This window comes from Macrobrachium rosenbergii, chromosome 21, assembly GCF_040412425.1.
Source record: "Macrobrachium rosenbergii isolate ZJJX-2024 chromosome 21, ASM4041242v1, whole genome shotgun sequence".
In the NCBI taxonomy this organism is placed as follows: domain Eukaryota; kingdom Metazoa; phylum Arthropoda; class Malacostraca; order Decapoda; family Palaemonidae; genus Macrobrachium; species Macrobrachium rosenbergii.
The window spans coordinates 17,714,942-17,735,413 of record NC_089761.1 but is presented as its reverse complement, the minus strand read 5'-3'; the positions used below and the strand labels follow the sequence as shown (position 1 = coordinate 17,735,413).

The following is a 20,472-nucleotide window of genomic DNA, read 5'->3' as shown; positions in this document are numbered from 1 at the left end:
GACTGATTTTTTATATGCATATGTAGATGAATATTTTATACGTGTGTATGTATGTATGTATTTATGTATGTATATATAATATATATACATATATATACATATACAGTCATTTCCCATGGCAAGTGGTGGCTTCAGAGGGAAAAAGAAACGATCACTGCTGAATTGCGGATGACCACCCTACACAAATAAAGCTTCCACGCCATTAGTTGCCTCATTCCCCCACCAAAAGGGTTCATCAGTAGCACAATGAACCCTTAAACAAACAAACTATCATTTACCCCTATCTTGCGAGCATTCTCACAATTTCTGGATATTAAGACCCTTCCTTTCCAATACTTTTTACACTCGTATGCAACTCTTCGTATGTCCTACGCACATCCTTCCTGCTAACAGTTAGGAATTTTAATTTTTCACCAAAATACTCTGATCTCTGGTAACCTTTCTATCACTTATGTGCACCTCCAAAATTCTCATACTATCAATTCATCTTACAGAGCATGTACTGCTCAAACATATTACTGTATATCTGCAGTTTTAAACTTTCATCTTCGGAAATTAGTGGAATTTAGGACAGGACAAAGAAGGGTGTATTTCATTATTACTATTCCTATTCCATTGCTACCCATACAATAATAATAATAATAATAATAATAATAATAATAATAATAATAATAATAATAATAATAATAATAATAATAATAATAATAATTCCAAACGTGACTTGGTCAGCCTTGTCTCGATTTATGTTCCTCTATAAATGATCTGATTTAGTAAAACCTCATTTTTTAGGGAAACGAAACTTGAAATTGATTTCTTGGAATTAAACGATGCCAGCCATGAATGCCGGCCAACCCTTAGTACTACAAATAAATGCGATGGTATTTTCCTTTTTTCCTATCCAGAGTTTTAGAGTATAAAGATGAGCGTAAAACTACTCCACTGGACGTGGTTATGTATCCTGCCTTTTATCCTGACCATCCTGACTATGCATAGCGTGAATTCCGCTGGGACTTTCGCCAGCTCAATCTGGCGATCAGGGCGATTTGTCGGTGAAGTCATCGCGACCAGCGTAGAGAATCATGGGCTAATAACTTGTCTGAGTACTTGCAAACAATACGGCAGCTGCAAAGGCTTCAACTACCAGGTGAGGAGAGAGAGAGACCCAGTAGCTCTTAATTTACTCTAGGAATCAACCAGGTGGCACTTAAGAGCTAGAATACGTGCTGGCACAAGGCCATCTTAATCCAGAACCCAGGGTCCTTTCTTAATCTAACAACAGAGCAAAATCATTATATGAGAAACCACTGCTGAATTAAAATGACGCCGACCTAGATTTTTTTGCAGATGATCAATAATTAGACTCATATTAACCTAATACCCATAGGAAGTGAATAGCTTAATGCCCTTTGCTTATTGTAAAGAGAACCTGTTTTTTTGTGCAATTACATGTAATATTACACTCCAATGCAATATAAATTTTATTAGTCTACGGATGCACGTAATGTACGTTTCTGCACAGTAGGTTAAGTGTATACAGCACAAAGTATCCAAATACCAAAGACTGTATAAGATCTCTGATAATACAAATGATCCTATGGATATACCTCTCTTTAAGGTGACGACTAATTCTTGTGAGATCTTATCTTCGGCTCTGTGCGACAACGACACCAACGTACTGAGTACAGAGGACAATACCTGGCGTTACTACGATCTTCTGGACTATGATACTCAGGTGAGATGAACACCTGATTAATTTGTTTATCCTAAGTGTTAAAGAAAGGAAGCAAGTGTTGCGTTTTGCAGCAAAAGCTATACAAAATTACCCGTTATCCTTGGAGCATGATGTCCCATTCCACCTTAACAGATGTAAAGTAGGCCTAGTGAACTCAGTTACTTTAGGTAAATATTTTTCTTTTCAAAAGAATTTTTTTTCGTTCTTGGGCCATTGCCAATGTCAGAAGGCTCACATGCTGCCATGTTTATAAAGGGTTGTATCTTTTCCTTGTTTATTTTCATTTTTGTTTTTGTTTTTATGAGCCATTACTGTCTACTTATCTAAAGTTTCTTCCTGAGAGGCCATAATTAAGCAGGGCATTCCAGCATTTAATGTAAAATTTCCTGGCCATGTCTCATCGTACTATAGGTGTCAAATGAAAGCCTACATAAGTAGCTTTAAATGAACGCTACCACAATCTAATGCTTATCTTAAGGGAATAAATATTACAGCAAATATGAAGTCAAAATTTGAATTTTCAGTAACATACTTCAGCCATCACTGACGCAACCAAAACACAAACACACACACTATGTATATATATATATATATATATATATATATATATATATATATATATATATATACTGTATGTAGAATAGTTTATGTTTTCATTCAAAACAGGAATGAGATGAGCTTTCGGGACAAACCATCTTGTACAAACGCTGGAAAATGCTCTGAAAAATGTTGTAAGTATATTACTTGTATCATTATTGATATTATCCAGCAGATGGTGGTTAATTATCTATTATGGCTAGCCATGTAATTTCCTTAGAAAGAGATTACCAGGAATGTGTTCCGTAAAATAGTTGAAGAAAACGCTTTACAACAATACACACATGGCATGAAAACGATTTTAACTCTTTTGAAACTAAATGCTTCCACTAATTCATTTGGGACTTCGAACATCTGTAACGAGTTCCTGATGTTTTTTACATTGCAAAAACCTTCAAACACCTCAAATTACACGGTGCACGCGTTCTTCACATGATAAAATATTGTTAGAACCGTGATCTGATCATCATTGAGGACGGCTCCGCAATTTACTGATCGATTAGCCACTTTAGGCATTATACCCTTCATGCTTTTTGCTAAGGAACTGATGGCGTTGTCAGGCAAACAAGTCGTCTTCTACTGCAGCCATCATTACTATTAAATTGAACAAATAATCAAAGTTGATGTAAAGAAATATCGGTTTGGTAACACTTTTTCTTTTTTTTAGCACACAGTGTCTTACACTTAATCACTGTGATAAATGTTGCTTGAAACTGGCTTAATGCAACATCTTGGATTGGTGACCAAAGTAGATTCTCATACGAACAAGATACAAAATACCATATTAAAAGTAGAAAAAAAAAATTAGTCTTCATACATGATGAAAAATAATGCATTTGTGAAACAGACGACTGAATAGCCTACCTGTACAAGCAGACCACCAAAGATAGGTTGATGTTGGGTTGTTACCGAACGGAAATATGCTTCGCACTAAATACTTCCACTACTTTATTAGTACTGCACCAGTTCTGTGGCAGATATTCGAATGGAGAGACTAGGAAGAGTCTAAACGTCTAGTGAATTTGTTTCTGCGAGCTCAAGAATGGCCACCGTATGGTGCTTTGCCTTGGCTAATGGCCTATTCGTTCCAACAGGTCTTACGCATTGTGCAAACACTGGACGTGTTAATTCTACGTCTTCCCTCACAATACAATAGTACCGCCCAAACTTGTACATGAAAGATGACTGCAGCTCGGCGATTGCAATTTCCTTGAAAATGATCGGATATACGTATATCTGACGATAAAATTGTCATAAAAACCCGAAAATAGATATTTGCTCTACAGTGAGAAATGTTAATCTATGGAAATCTTATCATCTGTAGTTGTTTGTCAAGATATGAATGATCAGTGAAAAATATAAAAATCCATTCTCACAGAGAGTCTTCCAATTGAGAAGAGAAAAAAGCAGTCTGAGTACGCTAAGAAACTGGTTTATAAGAGCAGGCATTCGGCAGACAGACGTAAATGTAATCTATCATCATTTTCTCTATTGATCTGCAGATATTAAAAGCTTTTGGAATATTTTGTTCTTCTTCACACAAGAATTTGAAATTCAGACATTTAGCATTAAAGTGATCAAGGGAATGAAGTACATACTTTCAGATCTAAAAACTAAAACTGCGTCCACGTAATACTTATAAAACAATGCGCTGAGACAGTTGGACAATCCGTCTATCCGCATAACCTCATAGTTGGACGAAAAGACGTTGGTTAATGTATGTCCAAGTGGGTTTCGTATGGTAATATCAACTTTGAGTTGCTAGTTTTTCGTTAAAGAGCAAATGGTATTCAAGCTTAGTTAAACAGCTTACGTACAGTAGTTGCTTAATTAAGTATACCTTAGTTTAACCAGACCACTAAGCTGATTAACAGCTCTCCAAGGGCTGGCCCGAAGGATTTGACTTATTTTACGTGCCTAAGAACCAATTGGTTACCTAGCAACGGGACCTACAGCTTATTGTGGAATCCGAACGACATTATACCGAGAAATGAGTCTCTGTTAATTAAAATTCTGGTATGCAATTGGATTCACTGAACAGGTTGATTGTGCATACTTCAATTATTTTAGCTAGAGGGAGTAATGATTATTAGGATTAATAGAGTACACTATTAATCCTGATGATTATTACACCAAAACTTTCAAGGACACGCTGGATTTGAATCAAAATCACATTTTGTATTTCTCACCTGAAAATGTAAAAGTGCCGTTCGCAGCTATCAAATTATATAGGAACTTAAATAAACATTGGGCAGATGACTTACAAGTAACTGTAGTCTCCTCTGACTAAAACGTTTGCACACACACATATACATATGCATACACACACACCCATATATATATATATATATATATATATATATATATATATATATATATATATATATATATATATATATATATATATATATATATATATAGCTTAATGATAAATAATATTGCAAGACCAGGAAGAACATTCTTTATTACACAGCTTTCAGTATAAAACCTCATCATCAGGCTGAAAAAACCGGCAAGGATGAGAATCAATAAAATTACAATAAAATGAATTGTCATAATAAATCTTCAGCAAAAATACTAACGAAATATATAAAATGAACAAGTAAATACAAACTAAAAGGGTGAGACTTAAAATAACGAAAAATTAAAACACACATAAAAATATGAAAATAAAAATAAGATGAAATGTAAACAAACTACCACTCACAAAGTAAAATATATTTACTTTGGTGAGTGGTAGTTTGTTTACATTTCACCTTATTTTTATTTTCCCCATATTTTTATGTGTGTTTTAATTTTCGTTATTTTAAGTCTCACAATTTTAGTTTGTATTTATTGTTCATTTTATATATTTCCTGTTATATTTTTGCTGAAGATTTATTATGACAATATTATTGTTTTATTGATTCTCATCCTTGCAGAGTTTTTTTACATACCTGATGATGAGGTTTATATCGATAAGCTATGTATATATAAATGTATATATCCTGGTCTTGGCATATATTATATATCATTAAGCTAAGATATATATATAGTACCCAGAGACTATACATACATATATATATATATATATATATATATATATATATATATATATATATATATATATATATATATGTATGTGTGTGTGTGTGTGTGTGTGTGTGTATGAATAATCAAGATACAATGATGGATTATATATATACCATTCCAGAATTAAATATGCTGATAAAACTAATAATAAAACTCTTTGTTCCTTTGATGAAAAGTGTATATATACTGTATATATATATATATATATATATATATATATATATATATATATATATATATATATATATATATACTCGAATACTGTATATATATATAAGAATAATCGATATAATGATGGAATCTACATACAGTATACCACTCCAGACTCAAAATGCAGATAAAACTAATAACACTCTTTGTTCCTTTGACGAAAAGATTGTCAAAAAAGCAAACTTCCATAAACTGGAAACGACGTGACACATTATTTTCTTTGCAGCACGAACAATCAACGCAACTTGCTCGCATCGACGAGCAGTGCATTCAAAAGACCGAGAACTCGTATTGCTCAATGGCAACAAATTCTTCGGAAACGGGCATTTGCAAATGTTCCACTCACTACTGGGCTTACAATGACACACGGTGCATTCACCAGATAAGTAAGTGGCCTAATTCCTGTACTGCAGACATACTATGCTTTGTAGCGGCAAGCATATTCAAAGGGTGAAGAAATCAAAAGGTTAAGAGGGCACTGTGGTTATTGCAATTATATATGTGTGGTAAAATGTAATTCTGATTACTGGTCTGTTACGAAACAATAAGTGTTGCTTAAAGAATTGGTCTCACTTCTCAGATAAATTTAAATCCTTACGTGGTATCACTTCACTTACCAGAATATTTCGTCACATAGGTTGTGGAAGACTTCCATACCTAGCCAAGTCCCTTCATGTTTAGTTTCAACTGTTTTTCCTCTTACAGGCTATAGCGGTTTCATCTGGACGTGGATTAACAAGAAGATTGTAAACAGCATGTGCAATGTGACTTTCACATTAAAAGCACCAGTAGACTTTCAAATCAGACTGATGAACGGTGAAGACTTCTACAGTGGGGTCCCGAACTACGAAATTAGTGAGTGTTGAAAGTCTTTCTCTAATGCTGTCTGCCAAATAAATCATAAAGAGCATTCTGTTATAATTTTCAGATAGACGAACACAAGAAGCACAATACCATAAGAAAAGCAGATAACTTAGGAGTGAGAAAGACGAGAAAAGAAAAGTTTTCCAAATTATGTTTTTGGAGAGTAAGTGGAAGACTATGTCTAATGTAATGGTGAGAAGGAAGGAATGAGTGGAAGTAGTCTATGATTTAATGATGAGGACGAATCAAAAACAAATAAAAAGGTTATTTCAGCTGAAGAGGAAGTATTAAAAATGGTCTACTACTGTATTAAGAAGGGCGAATTTGGTACAAAAGTGTAATCAATTAGGAGAACGTGTATGAATACAACTATGATTAACAATTCAATGTGGAGAGATACCATATGGAAAAATTGAAATATAAGGCAAATCTGAAATTCATAGTGGGATAGTGAAATAAGAAGTTTGGAGAAAGGTAAATAAAATAAAGATTGTTTGATTGCATTTGTATGATAGAAGAGAGGATTGCGAAGAAGTGTAAGAAAATAAGGTAATATAGGACAAAGTGAGAGAAAGAAACGTAAGAGTTGTTGGAAATTTAGAAGTGATTTTGAGCAAGACTTGAATGGTGGAAAAAAAAAAAAGAAATTTACATAAGGGAAGTACATGGAAAAATTTGTTAAAGGTTTTCAAGTTGCATTTATTTTCTGAATATACTGTTGTGAGATTCAAGATGACAGGTCTGGGTATGACTGATTTATTTTTCAGAAGCCAGGTATACATTGAGGAAAGTGGACGGAAAGGTGGTCACCGACCTGCGGATCCCATGTCACGCATTTGGGCAAGAATTTGTGTTTGTTAGATGACTTATAAATGAGAATAATTTGCGTTACAATAAACGTACAAAAGTGGTTACATACATCAGCAGAAAGGCCGGGCAATAATACGTATGGAGAGATATATAAAAATATGAAATAATAATGGGTAATATACATGACGTGATTATTGCAGAAATGAAGAGGCGCTTGATGCCTTTACACTGTACAAGCCAGTGCCTTTTAGGTAGAAGTATTCCTTAGCGTGAGCTGGAATTATGGGCTTGCAAGAACGAAAATATTGTCATTTTTGAAACACTGAATTGCCCCTAACTTTGAGGAGTCCAATGAGACATTTGTTACACTTGACAGGTGTTTGGTATTCAGGCATTGACTCTCACCTGTCGTCACAAATTAGGATATCCGGTACTGTATTGTATTTCTGTTTCCCTTGTTATCTTGCAATATCATCTGATGTCTAGAAGTCAATTTTGACTGCTTGCCACCAAAGGGTCAAGATAAGTGTGAAGCAGGTTTTGTTTAAAAGTGACTCGTTCCACATCTCTGAAGATACTTCTCTGTTCAAGCTTCTTTTATATTCATTTTCACAGGAATTGGATATGCATCAAACACGACAACTCGACTGGCCAGAACTGGAGTTTTAATAACTGAGGTCTCAACTCCTGGAATCCTCACCAATAACTTCCAGAACTTCACTTTAAGTTGGTGTAATGGTGTTATAACGTTAGTGGCTTTGATGTGTCCCTTCTCTTACTGTATATAATATAATATATATATATATATATATATATATATATATATATATATATATATATATATATATATATATATATATATATATATATATATATATATGTATATACATATATATATATATATATATATATATATATATATATATATATATATATATATATATATATATATATATATATATATATATATATATATATATATATATATATATATATATATATATATACTATATAGTATATATATATATATATATATATATATATATATATATATATATATATATATATATATATATATATATATATATATATATATATATATATATATATATATAAATTTCATAGTTACATCACTATCTACAGTATGTCAAGTGATGATCAGTAGTTATCAGCATCAACAAAATTACCATTCATTCATTTTTTTCTCTTCCAGAATTGGCAGACAAGGACAGGCCCCTGTTCTTTCATGGACAGATTCCGTTCCTATAACGCCAATTAGAGGAATGGGATTCTACTCAGTAGCATCTAATAACCACATATTCATCCCACACAATCTTGTTGATCCTTACTTTCCTACAAGTGAATCCAGTGGTGGTATGTTTGCTGCAAAAATTATTTAGACAAAATTGTTTCACTTGATTTTTCTGTTATATTCTACGATACAAATAAACTACTGAATTTTCCTATGATTCATCACTGGCAAGCAAAGCAGGAAAAAATTGTCTTATAATTCTATATATCTTCTGAAGAGTCAATGATTTTGATGTCTTACTTGTTAAAAAAAACAAGGGGCGAGAAAATCTCACTCTTGAGTAAATGCAATCCCTCTGCTGATTTCACAATTAATTAGAGTCAGCCTTTCTTTATGATTATAAAGACAACTATTAGGTTCGGTAGTAATGTGTCTCGAGTTTTGGAATATGGTCACAGAAATAATACTTTTTTCTCTTTTGATGTAGCTTGATTAAGGAACTTGTTCCTGCCTGACTTGAATTCTTTAAGAGATTATTTTACCCCCATACTTTTACTGTATTAAAACTTGATACACATGCTTGGCTAGGTCATCTGATAGCCAAGACATCCTGTGAAAATGCTTGCCTTAGGACAGCCTGTTAGAAGGGATATACAGTCGACCCTGTATTGCGGGGGATGCGTACCACTAACCCCGCGAATAGCTAAAATCCGCAAATACTTAAAACCCCTCTAGAAATGCTTATACCTGCCTATTTTGATAGTTTAAAACACCAAAAAACCCTCTAAAAATGCTTATACCTGAATATTTTAATAGTTTTATCTCAAAAAGTGGATTTAATCACGAAAATATGAAAATACAGTAATTTGTGAATATTTCTCTATGAAAAATACTGCGAATAGGAGAATTTTCTGCAAATAATGTACTGTATATATATTTCCACAGAGAAAACTGCAAATAGGTGAGTCTGCAAATCGCGAGTCCGCGAATAGTAGGGATCGACTGTAGTCATTTTCAGGTTCAGCCAGGAAAAATACTTTTCATCCCTTTTTTTTACTGAATATTTTTCCTCTTTTTAAGATTACTGTATATCAGTTTAGCATTCTTTACTCCCTAGCACTGGAACCTTTGATTTTGTGTTTTTCTATCAACAAGCAGTTCAATGGTATGGTTATAATAATAATAATAATAAAATAATAATAATAATAATAATAATAATAATAATAATAATAATAATAATAATAATAATAATATAATAAGAGGCTTTGAAAAATCAGAGCCATTGGCATTAAAACAAGCCCAGTTAATTTTTTCTAACCACTTTACATCATTTACAAAGAATAATCAGGGACAAGATAATTTGACAAGGAGAACTGTGCTTATTCGAGACTCATTTAGGTTCTATGACTGCTGAAGACTGACATGACAACTCCTTCCAGGGATAAAGGTTCCAGTAAACTTTCCCAAAACAGTACAGACATGACTGAAATTACTGTACTAAGAGGATTTGATTTCTTTCCAAATCTCTTGCCTGAAAGAACACAAGTACTTTTGCAATTAAGCCATCCTTTTTTAGATGCCTTTCTGAGATATTTTTTTACCACAATTCTAGTAATTACATAAAAAGCAACCTGCTCAACAACCAGCAGTGTTAACTGCATAACTTTTTTTGTTGTGCTATAAAGATTGCTGGTTGCATAGTGCAGTTAACACTACACTATACAACTGAAGGAAACTTATCTTATTTCCATCAAGGAAACCAAATGGTTAGTCTCATTTCTACATGGCCCTATTGTTTAGCAAATTCTGGTTCTGTTTAAAATATCATCAATTGTTAAATGCTTCATTTTCACCAACAAGGCAAACACAATAAAAGAGTTCAAGTCACTGGCTGTTTTGTCCATTTTGTTGATTTATTCTTTGTTTCAATTCTCTGTAGCCCTCTCATTTCTTAGCTTCTGCTGCAGTTAAATGTAGTTCTTGTAATATCCTGGAAAAGGAGCAAAATTCTTGGATTTATCTGGTTTGTTTCAATCATTACATCGTATTCCTCTCTTCATCAACAGTTGTTCGTGTGAATGGTTATGACTATCATAAAGTGAAGCTTCTCGACAGTGGCGCTCCTGCATCGAACATCAGTTTCATCTTTGAATGTATGGCTCCCAGAGATTGTACTATTCTTTACAGCGCATTTTACAAGATAAGTTAGTATTCCATGCTTTCAAATGTGTTTTTAATACAATTTTTACAAGATAAATGTTAACAATTTGTCATTCCATATGGAACTATTTTTTTTTAACTCAGTAAATGTTTTTTTTTTTAGTGAGAGTATATATCTGTACTCTAAGATCAGGGTTGGCTGCTCGAGTCAACTTTCTCCATTTATTTCTGTTCATGTCCCTCACCACATCCATCCATCTGATCCTTCTTTCATAATGCAGTGTCTGCTACAATTTGTCAATTTGGAACATTACAGTCCTGTTATTAGCTAGTCACTACACCCTGCTGGCTTATACAATAACCAAAATGTAAGTTTTTGACAGTTCAAAACTGAAAAAATGCATAACCTGAATATTTTAATATAGCAGTTTAAAAAAAACATGAAAATTCAATGAAAATTCCATGGATGGTGGTTGTCCATAGAGAAATCTGCAAATAGTGAGTTTAACTTTGCCCATTCATCATCCAGGTGCCATCCCCAAGGATCGGCAATCATGGCTTTCCATCCTCTCTTCTTCTGCAGCAACTGAGCTTCTTCTTCCTCGACCTTACTATATTTTTTGTCTAGGTCTTCCCTCTGTTCCATAGCAGTGAGTGATGCTTCTGGTTCTTGTCCAACTTTCAAACCATTTATTTCTGTTCTCTCAATGCCTATCTTACCTGCTCATTAGTTTTCCTTTCTGTCCATGATCCCATCCTTCAAACCACCCATAACCTCCCTCCTCAAAGTCCAGTTCAGCTCATCAGACCAAACAAAACATTTTACAAATCTTCTCCTAAGATTCATCGATATTTTTGAGTTGGTGACTAATTTCTTTATTTTACCAAATGCATCTTTTGCTTCTCTCCCCATCAAATAATTAAAACTGGCATTGTTTTTAACTGTTTCAGCTCTCTTGATCTTGGGATTTCATCTTTGGAGATAACCATAACTCTCTTCTTATTTATTGACAGACCTCTTTCTCTGCACTCGTGTAAAGTACTCTCAGATCTGAACAAGTGCTTCCCTATCTGATATTATCTCCCAACCTTTTCCTTCCATCTCTGAGATCATCACATTTCACTATATAAATTGAAGAGATCAGGTGATAACACACAACCCTGTCTTACACTGCTTGATGTGCCCTGATTCATTTTCTAATGAGCTAAATATAAATTCTTTATCAATCTTAGAATGTGTTCCAATAACCCTCTAAAAAAGCTTTTTCATAGTCAACTGATCTTTTTTCACTTCTATTGCTTTAAAAATGCATTTCTTGTTCTCTCCTTAAAACCACATATTCAAAACCCTTTAAAATTGCTTAGTATCTTATTTCTGAATATCTTAATATTATTTTTATCTGACTCAAAATGACAGTCCTGGTGTTTATTGCACTCAAGTGTTCTGGTATTTTTGGTATTGTGATTTTGATTTGTACATCTGTGTTGCAGGCTTTCTCTATATTCCTTCCAAATTAATATATCAATGATGTATTCTCCAAAGCTACCAACATCTCTGCTGCACATTCCATCATCACCTGTTGCTTTATCAATTTTTTTAAGATGACCTCTGATCTGATTATACTTGGTCCCTCCGTTTGTCATTGAAGTCTAGATGTTCTATATATGTCAAACAATTCTCAATATAAATCTTTCAAATTTCTTTTGACTCCATTACTATGGTTCCATCCGCTTTTGAACTGTGATACCACAATTTTCTTATCATTTTGACTCCAAATCTGTCCTTTCAGTAGTGATATTCTATCTTCATTTTTACCCTTCTGCATCCATCCAAGATCTTACCATCCTCATTTCAGTTCTTTCCATATTTTGCCACTTTTTGCAGTCCTGGGCCTCCTCTTTCCTCTTAATTATATTGGTTCTTCATTCCTCTGTTTTTCAATAATTTCAAGTTGCCTCTTTGATTTAGTTTCTTCCTCTGATTTTTCCTCCACTATAATTGCTGGGCAGTACAGGCACTGACAATCGGCTCCTGGGTAGGTTTTCACTCTGTCAGAGTAAATTTTCATTTTGATTTGGTTTCCTTAATGGCATTTTCTTGTCTAAAACAATTCAGTTACTTCCTCTCCTTTTTTGCCAACAATATCCAGCTTCTTTCCCACTCTCTATCTCACTGCTTTCTGATTTAACTCAGATAAAATTGATACCTCCCATGTTCAGATGTAGGTATATACTCTGCATATTGATCCCAAACAAAAATCCTGTCAGATAAACTCAATAGTTCTGTTTTAGCACTAGAATCATCTTCCACACTTGAATGTTTACTTCTTGGCCATCTAACCTCACTAAGCCCTAATGTTCCTTCTTTACTACTAATCATTAGCTCTGTCTTTCCAAGTAGCTTCACTTTCAATTACATTTCTTTCTTTTCTTTTTGGGGCTAGCCTTTCACCATGACTAAAAACCTTTCATGCAGTTCTTGTAATCTTCTTTGTGACCTCTGATTATTCTTGATAATGACTAAATCATCCTAAAAGGTTACTTCTGAATAGTTTTTTTCCTTAATAAAAAGTGCACAAGACAAAATTGATTTAGGTGACCTGGAATCAATCTAACCTCATTATGTCCTTTAGCAAAAGCTTGAACAGTTTTCCTATTTAGTCCTTTCCAGTACTGATATTCCAGAACATATATCACTATTCTTTCCCTCCTCTTTCCTCTTAAATGGAAAATAGGTGTTGCTCTTTTGAGCTAACCCTACCCATTTTTGCCATGCTTCTTCTTTCACTCTCTATCTCACTGTATTCCATTCATTGATCCCACTCATCATTCTGTTTTAGCTATAACATCTTCCATAATGTTTATCATGTCCTTCTTTACTACTAATCATTAGCTAAACAATCCCCTTTCTTTTCTAAGGCTCCTTTCCATGCTAAAAAATATCTAATCATACTTCTGATTAGTTTTCCTTAATAATGCACAGACAAAATTGATTTAGGGTAATCAATCTAACTGAACCTTTCCTGTTTGGGCACTGTAGAAATATCCAAATATTCAAAAGGTGTTATGTTGTTTCCTTTCCAGCACTATCTTGTGTTTTTAGCAGTATCTTGTTTACATCTTTTATCCTTCAACTACTGTATACTGCATGTTGAAATTTCAGTTTATCCTTGGAAGATTCTGATACTATACTTTCTACAATGAAAAAGTAAACTTGGAAGAAAGTTACATGGAAACATATTTGGCTGATAGTGGCAGTGTAACTGACATTTCCAGTCTGCCTGGTTTTTACAAGGCTCCCCATTCTAAGGAAATTCTAGGCCTACAGGCTATCTTGATCCCATATCTATACCATTTCCTTGAAGGTTTGGTTTTAAGTCTTTGATAAATTCTAAAATATATTGTGAAACTCAACTGTTAAGCTTAAATCACAAATAAATTTTCTCAGGAATGAACAAAGTCAAGTCCCTATGTATCAATCACTCAGGTTCATTTACCAGACAACAAAAGAAAACATTAACCTGATCCAAAGATTTGTTCCAGAGAAGATAAATGTCATGATCATTGCCCTCAGAAGGAAGATCTAGGTAGTTTTGTCAGAGTAGCCATTTCATCCTTGAGGATGAAGATAATTTCTTTGGTGGATCTGTTGGCACTGTATGTAGAGTGCTGTTGCAGTACCACTATCCCCTGAAACCACCACTGGCATGGTTATTTACTATAAAGGTTAATTACCAATACTTCTCAGAAGTATGTCGTTGTCAGCTGACTTACCATGTTGATTGGGTGTTGATCTCGTCTTATAGTTTTTGCTTTGTTCGAGTTACATCATTTATGTAACTCAATCTGTTGTTGTTATTCTCCATCCTGTTCATTTGATTTTCTGGATTTTAGTACACCAGCTGCTCATTCTTTATTGAAAACTGCTTGCTGCTGAAGCAATTCTACCAACCTGGTAATTCTGGTCATAATTGCATATTTTTACAGTTTACCAGTAAATTTTCTATTTGCTTTGGCTAGTGTGGGCTAAATAAGCCTGGCTATGGTATGGTGAAGAGGCAAATCAAGACTTCTCAGATGTATACTAGTAACTTGCATAAGATCACAAGCACTAAACAAATCTTAAATGATGGAAACTCTCCTGCACTCTCTTTCAGTAAGAATTATGAAGAGCTATGTATACCACAAGCTGTAAAAATTCCACCTTTGAGATGAAGAAATGCTGAATACTCCATCAAGTTTACATCAGACTCAAGTCCATATTGTCATCAAAACTCTTGCTAGAATCTATAGTTTACCATGAGATCTCTGGTTGAGTCAACTCAAAATGGAAAAAGTTCAAACCTGGTTCTTTCACTATCTTACTACAGCAAAGTTAGTTGCATGTTCATAATGGAATCAGTGTTGTCTTTGTCGAATCTCTGTTGCTTAGTTTTTCATATCTTATTAATTTTATTGTCAGATTCTTGATGGTTTGTTAGAGCACAACAAGTGGCAGTGTTATAACAATGACTTGAATATGCATATCATTATTATTATTATGAAATAGTTTAATGAGACTACTGAGCCACATTTTTAGACCCTCCTGGGGTGCACATGACTGACCTATACTTAAACAAGAACTGTTAACTAAAGCAAGGTAAAGCTAAACATGAAGAGACCAAAAGGCAGAAAGCCATGTAGCTGGGGCAAAGGTCACTACAAAAACCCTAGTACTATCTACAGTTTGCCAAACACAAGACTTTGTAAGTGGTACCTCTTACAGGATGAAATGGTCATAAAATGGCATTATGGGACTTAGTATATGCAATGGAAAATGCTACCTCGATGAATTTAATTCTAAAATCTTAAGAATGAAGAATTTTCAAATCTGTAAAACACAAATATCTTCCATTTGGTGAAACACTGACTTAATCTCTGTCATCATTCAATTAGGTTAATTATTATACATGTGAAAATTTTTACCACTTCTTTATATGACTGTGTTTCTCTTCACCCACAGTTTTTGGGTCTTTTGTCAATACACTGACATCACTCTGGAGCAGCCGTCACAATGATTGGATACCACATATAAACACTCCAAGCATTGTCTCCAAAACTGAGTACAAGAAATTTTGGATAACTATTAACGGACGTACATTCAAGTAAGTTCATCAGTTTCAGTTTTGTTTTCATCAGCTCAATTGATTTTTAAAACAGATTTTTGTACATAAAACCATTATGAACTTATCATCATCATCCAGGTAGGTCAAGGTCTTCCAACTCTCAGATGTCCACAGTAGTCCAGCTGACACTATCACAAACCATCTTACCCAGGGTAGAGTAAAGGACACAGTCAAGCCATCGCCATATCCCCATTCAATATTAAATCATCTTCATATGCTAATATGATTATCTGTTTAAGAGCACTACAACATCTGAGGTGTTGCCTCCCATGTGTGGTAACAGGACATTTTTGTAAAAAATGAGAAAAACTACTTCAAAGTCTTTAGATATTTGAAAGTTGTTGAATAAATCTACAGCAATAATATTTATATTAATGAAAACTTATCTCATTCTCTTGAGATGGCAACCAGCCCTGCATATAAGAACACCCCCCAGCCTAAAAATCCCTCATTTAACAAGACATACCAAATGTTGATTGTAATTATCTTAAGTTTGAAGCTAAAGCAATCTGTCATTTGCTCTGAAACAGCAACCAGTAACATTAGAGGCCAAACATTTACCCCTCCTCCCAGCCAAACAAACCTCTTTGTTTAGATAAGTGATAATTATCTTTAGTTGTTTATTTTCAAAGCTAATGAAATAAATCTGGTTTTCAATTTCATTTTCAAAGGCCAGGGATTTCAATACCCCTTCCAGCCAGGAACCAACCTCTTTTGTTCAAACAAATGCAAAGAACTGACTGTTCTTATTTTTAAAGGTACAGCAACATTGTGTTTCAGGTGAAAGAAGAGTCAAAATGACATTAAAATGGTAACCAGTAACATCTAGTGCCAATACTGTACTACTTCAAAATCCTCCCTTTAGCTAAAAAAAACCATCCCTAACTTTATAATAAATGACAGGAACCGACTGTGCTTTGGTAAACTTTTCAAAGCTAAAGTACCCTCCTAGCCTAAAAACACCACATTTTGTTGAAAAAAGTAGAAAATTACCTGAGGTTTGTGACTTTCAGTGATGAACAATATTTTAGATAAAACCAGAGCTATTATTTAACTTTAATTGGTAACTACTAACATTACTGGCAAAGCCTTTGAAACCTCCCTTCTTGGTTCAAATTTGGCCCCCACACCTTTTTTTTTTTTTTTTTTTAGAAAATATCAAAAACTGCTTGTAGTTTTGTGATTTTCAAAGTTGGAGTGATAAATTATTTTAGAGATAAAAGATACACTGTTTCCCTTCAAAATGTTTACCAGCAACCTTAAGGACCAAGTAAAAATCCACCCCACCCTCTTTTTTGTAAATACTGCAAAAACTGCCTGTAGTTTGTAATTTTTAAAGTTAGCACAAAAAATTGATTTCAAATGAAAGCTGAACATCAAAAAATGAAAAAGCATGTGAAAATTAATAAAATACTGTACCAAAAACATGATGATGATATTCTGTTCAATAGTAAGTGTTGATACTGCTGTCAACCCATCCACAGTCAAACACCAAATCCCCCCCCCCCAACTCCCCAAAGGTGCTATTCTAATGCAAAGCTAGTAACAAGTCACATGCCTGAAGCCTGTATAAGGAAAACTCACTCTGCTTATTACTCTTATCATCAACCTTATGTCAATCAGAATGTGCCATTGTTGGTTCTCACGCCCAACATTCAACATAAAGCAATGTGATAAAAAGAAATTTTGTTCATTTCCAGGTTGTTCAGCACTAAAGTTATTGTCTTAGATAGGATCTTTTACCACTTTGTACACTAGATTAGGCAGAGACCGCCTCAAGAAATTAAAAGTTTTGATCTGTCAAATCTCATGAAATTAAGTTTTGATCTGTCAAATGAGATAAAATCTCAGATCAAGATGTTGTGCCATTGCCACCTGAGCCTGCAACACCTCATTTATTGGCTAGCTACATTTACTTCTTGATTACCTCAATGCATGGAGTACTATGACCAGTCATTGGGATACCTTCAGTGATGCCATTTATTAAGAAGAAATGAATTTTTTTTCCCAGGGCTGGCAAAGGTGATGACCCAATTCCTCTTATCAACTGGACAGAAACTGTAGATGTAAATCTTACTCACGTGAGCATCTGTACCTTTGATGGTGACATTGGTTACTTCAAGGTTCTTTCTCACAGGCAGTTCCATGAATATCCCAATGGTGGATATGTGTGACTCAACAAAAAACCTTAAGGTGACTGTAAACTCAGAGTTTAGGGTACCTGTTAATAAAAAATATCTGTCATCAGTTTTTCATCAAGCACTTTGCTTCGGTTGGCACCAAAAAACACTAATCGACTTTTTTTAAGCAGAATAGAAGTTTACTTACAATAAGGCACCAGATTTGGTAATACAAAAACAAATTTCATCTAGAATAAGGTACCAGATTTGGTAGTACTAAAACAAATTTCATCTTGGGTTCATCATTAAAAGTGGATGCATATAAAAGAGATCAAAGTTGATGCTTAAAAGGGAGTCATCAAATAACATGAGAAAGCACATAAGTTCTAAAGATAATTTATATTTTTCTTAGACATACAAACCAGAGTCTTTTATGTACTAGTATTCCCAGCACAAGCTGGGATGGTCATTAAAATTGGTAGCAAAGTGGTTACATGATGGGATGTTGAATGCAAATGAAAGAAGGTGGAAGCTGTACAGACGTTTATACAATACTTGTGGTACAAGAAGAATTACTGAAAGTGTTTGAGATGCAACCAGTCACGTTTTCCTTTGGTAAACAGACTGTGTGGGGTTGGTTGAGGTGGGACTATAATAATGGGCTCTAATTTGTATATCTAAGAAAAATTATACAAATTTTTAAAAGTATTACATCAAATTTTTTAAGTACCTTATATTTTTTTAAGTATACAAACCATCGCCTTTTATCAAAAAGTATCCTGAGTGTGAATTGTGAAATTAACAGTAAGAAGGTTGAAAGGTGTAATAGGAGGTAAACCTCACAGTTGCACTATGAAACAATTGTTAGGAGAAGTCTTGGTAGTCTTGGTTGCAATAGCAAGCAAGGGATGCAATGACTCCTGCAACCTCCTACTCGGTCTGGCATACAGACGACCGAGTGGTAGGGCCCTGGGCCTGGGTGAGGGATGAGAGCCTTGCTGAAGTTAAGGAAAGATTTGGGGAATTGTGATCTCCCATAAGCAACTGTGTAACAGAAGATAACTATTCTGGCTAATACAACTGACAGATTCAAAAAAGTTTTATCCTGGTCACCCCCATTGTTAAAGGGAACAGCCAAAGGAGGCTTATCTTAGGACAGAACTCTAAGGCTGGATGCTCATAGCATAGCCACCTGTATCTAGTCTTATCTCAGCTGATACTTTGGCCTACTTGCTGTTCTGGGAGGAGGAAGGGAATGATCCCAGTGCAATTCAAGCCCAAGACTCACTAAAGCAAAGTGTTTTGGGCATTCTGTCAACAGAGTTGGGTGCCTAACACAACTTATTAAGACTTCTAAAGAAGAGGAGAAAGTTACCCCTCAGGCAAATGAGGTGAAGGCTTCACCTCCACACACCCACCCTCATTACCTGGCAAACTAAGCTTATACAAAAGGCTAGGGTCAGTCCCAAGAGCTCTCATATGAGAAAGGTGGGTGACATCCTCCTGGGTAGTCAGAAGCTTGTTTGATAACCTCACATAGCCAAAAAGTATGCATTGCCTGGACAACTCCTCCTTATGCTTGCATGTACTAATGAAAAGGCAGACTCTATGGGCAAAGAGTATTGGTCCTTTTCAGATATTACTTCAGAGTTCAGGCATAAAAGCATCTCGTCTGCATCACCACAAATGAAATCTCGGATGAAGGGAATTGAGAAACTTAAAAACTCTTGTCAAGTGTTGATGAGTTCTAAGTTTTTACCACAAACTCTGGCACACAGGAAACTGAGAGTGATCTCCATCTGGGGTTAGTGAACACTGTGGATCATTTGCACAACATGCTGAAAGGGAGGAATGATTCCAGGTGACCAAATCCTGAAACCATACAGCCAAATGCCATGTCTTGTGACAATATTTTTAATATATTAAAAATTTCAAAAGGTTCTTACTCTGTATACTACGTTACCATACTGGTATTTAATTTATATATTTTAACATCTATGTGATATGGCACTTTTTTGTTGATTTATTAAGTTTGATAAAATTATGTATGTTGAGTTTTTATCAACAAAAACCACCTTCAAGTCAAAAATGCTGAAACTGGAGGTATTAATGTCTACAAAAGTAAAATAGCTTCAACTTTAAGTCTGGCAGAACACACACATGCATCCACAGTTCCACACCCAATGACAGCTGCTTTTGAAGGGCTGGATTAGGACAGGTGATTAAGGGGTTCCCTGTCCAATCACTACCACCAATAATTAACCACCTTGTTACCAGGTTCCAATGACTGTTTCTAGCTTGTGCTGAGGAATACTCCTACATAAATGACAATAGTCTGTATTTCTATAGAAACAAACATAGTTCATGATTTCAGTTTTCTTTTCCCAACTTCACAGAATGATTACAAGAACAATTTCTACATTACTCTACTGGCTACATGCAAATGCCAAAATTATGCAAAGGATTGATCTTACTAAATGTTTAATATTC

The 20,472-nt window shown here is 34.4% G+C and overlaps 1 protein-coding gene across 1 annotated transcript; it reads left to right on the top strand.

Moving 5' to 3' along the window:
* The first annotated feature begins 902 nt into the window (after window positions 1-902).
* On the top strand, window positions 903-20,472 carry LOC136849734 (uncharacterized). Its single transcript, XM_067123109.1, has 11 exons — window positions 903-1,144; window positions 1,616-1,732; window positions 2,399-2,463; window positions 5,838-5,997; window positions 6,317-6,466; window positions 7,901-8,033; window positions 8,499-8,659; window positions 10,604-10,741; window positions 15,700-15,841; window positions 17,874-19,246; window positions 19,380-20,472. Exons 4-10 carry the CDS (start codon window positions 5,910-5,912, stop codon window positions 18,034-18,036), a joined length of 975 nt encoding a protein of 324 aa, XP_066979210.1. The 5' UTR covers window positions 903-1,144; window positions 1,616-1,732; window positions 2,399-2,463; window positions 5,838-5,909; the 3' UTR covers window positions 18,037-19,246; window positions 19,380-20,472.

What these genes read in the sequence shown, in the direction of transcription:
- LOC136849734 (XM_067123109.1), top strand. Translation starts at nt 5,910, where the DNA reads ATGGCAACAAATTCTTCGGAAACGGGCATTTGCAAATGTTCCACTCAC. An exon ending in TACAAGTGAATCCAGTGGTG is followed by an intron (nt 8,660 to 10,603) that starts GTATGTTTGCTG and finishes CTTCATCAACAG; the next exon opens with TTGTTCGTGTGAATGGTTAT. An exon ending in CAGCGCATTTTACAAGATAA is followed by an intron (nt 10,742 to 15,699) that starts GTTAGTATTCCA and finishes CTTCACCCACAG; the next exon opens with TTTTTGGGTCTTTTGTCAAT.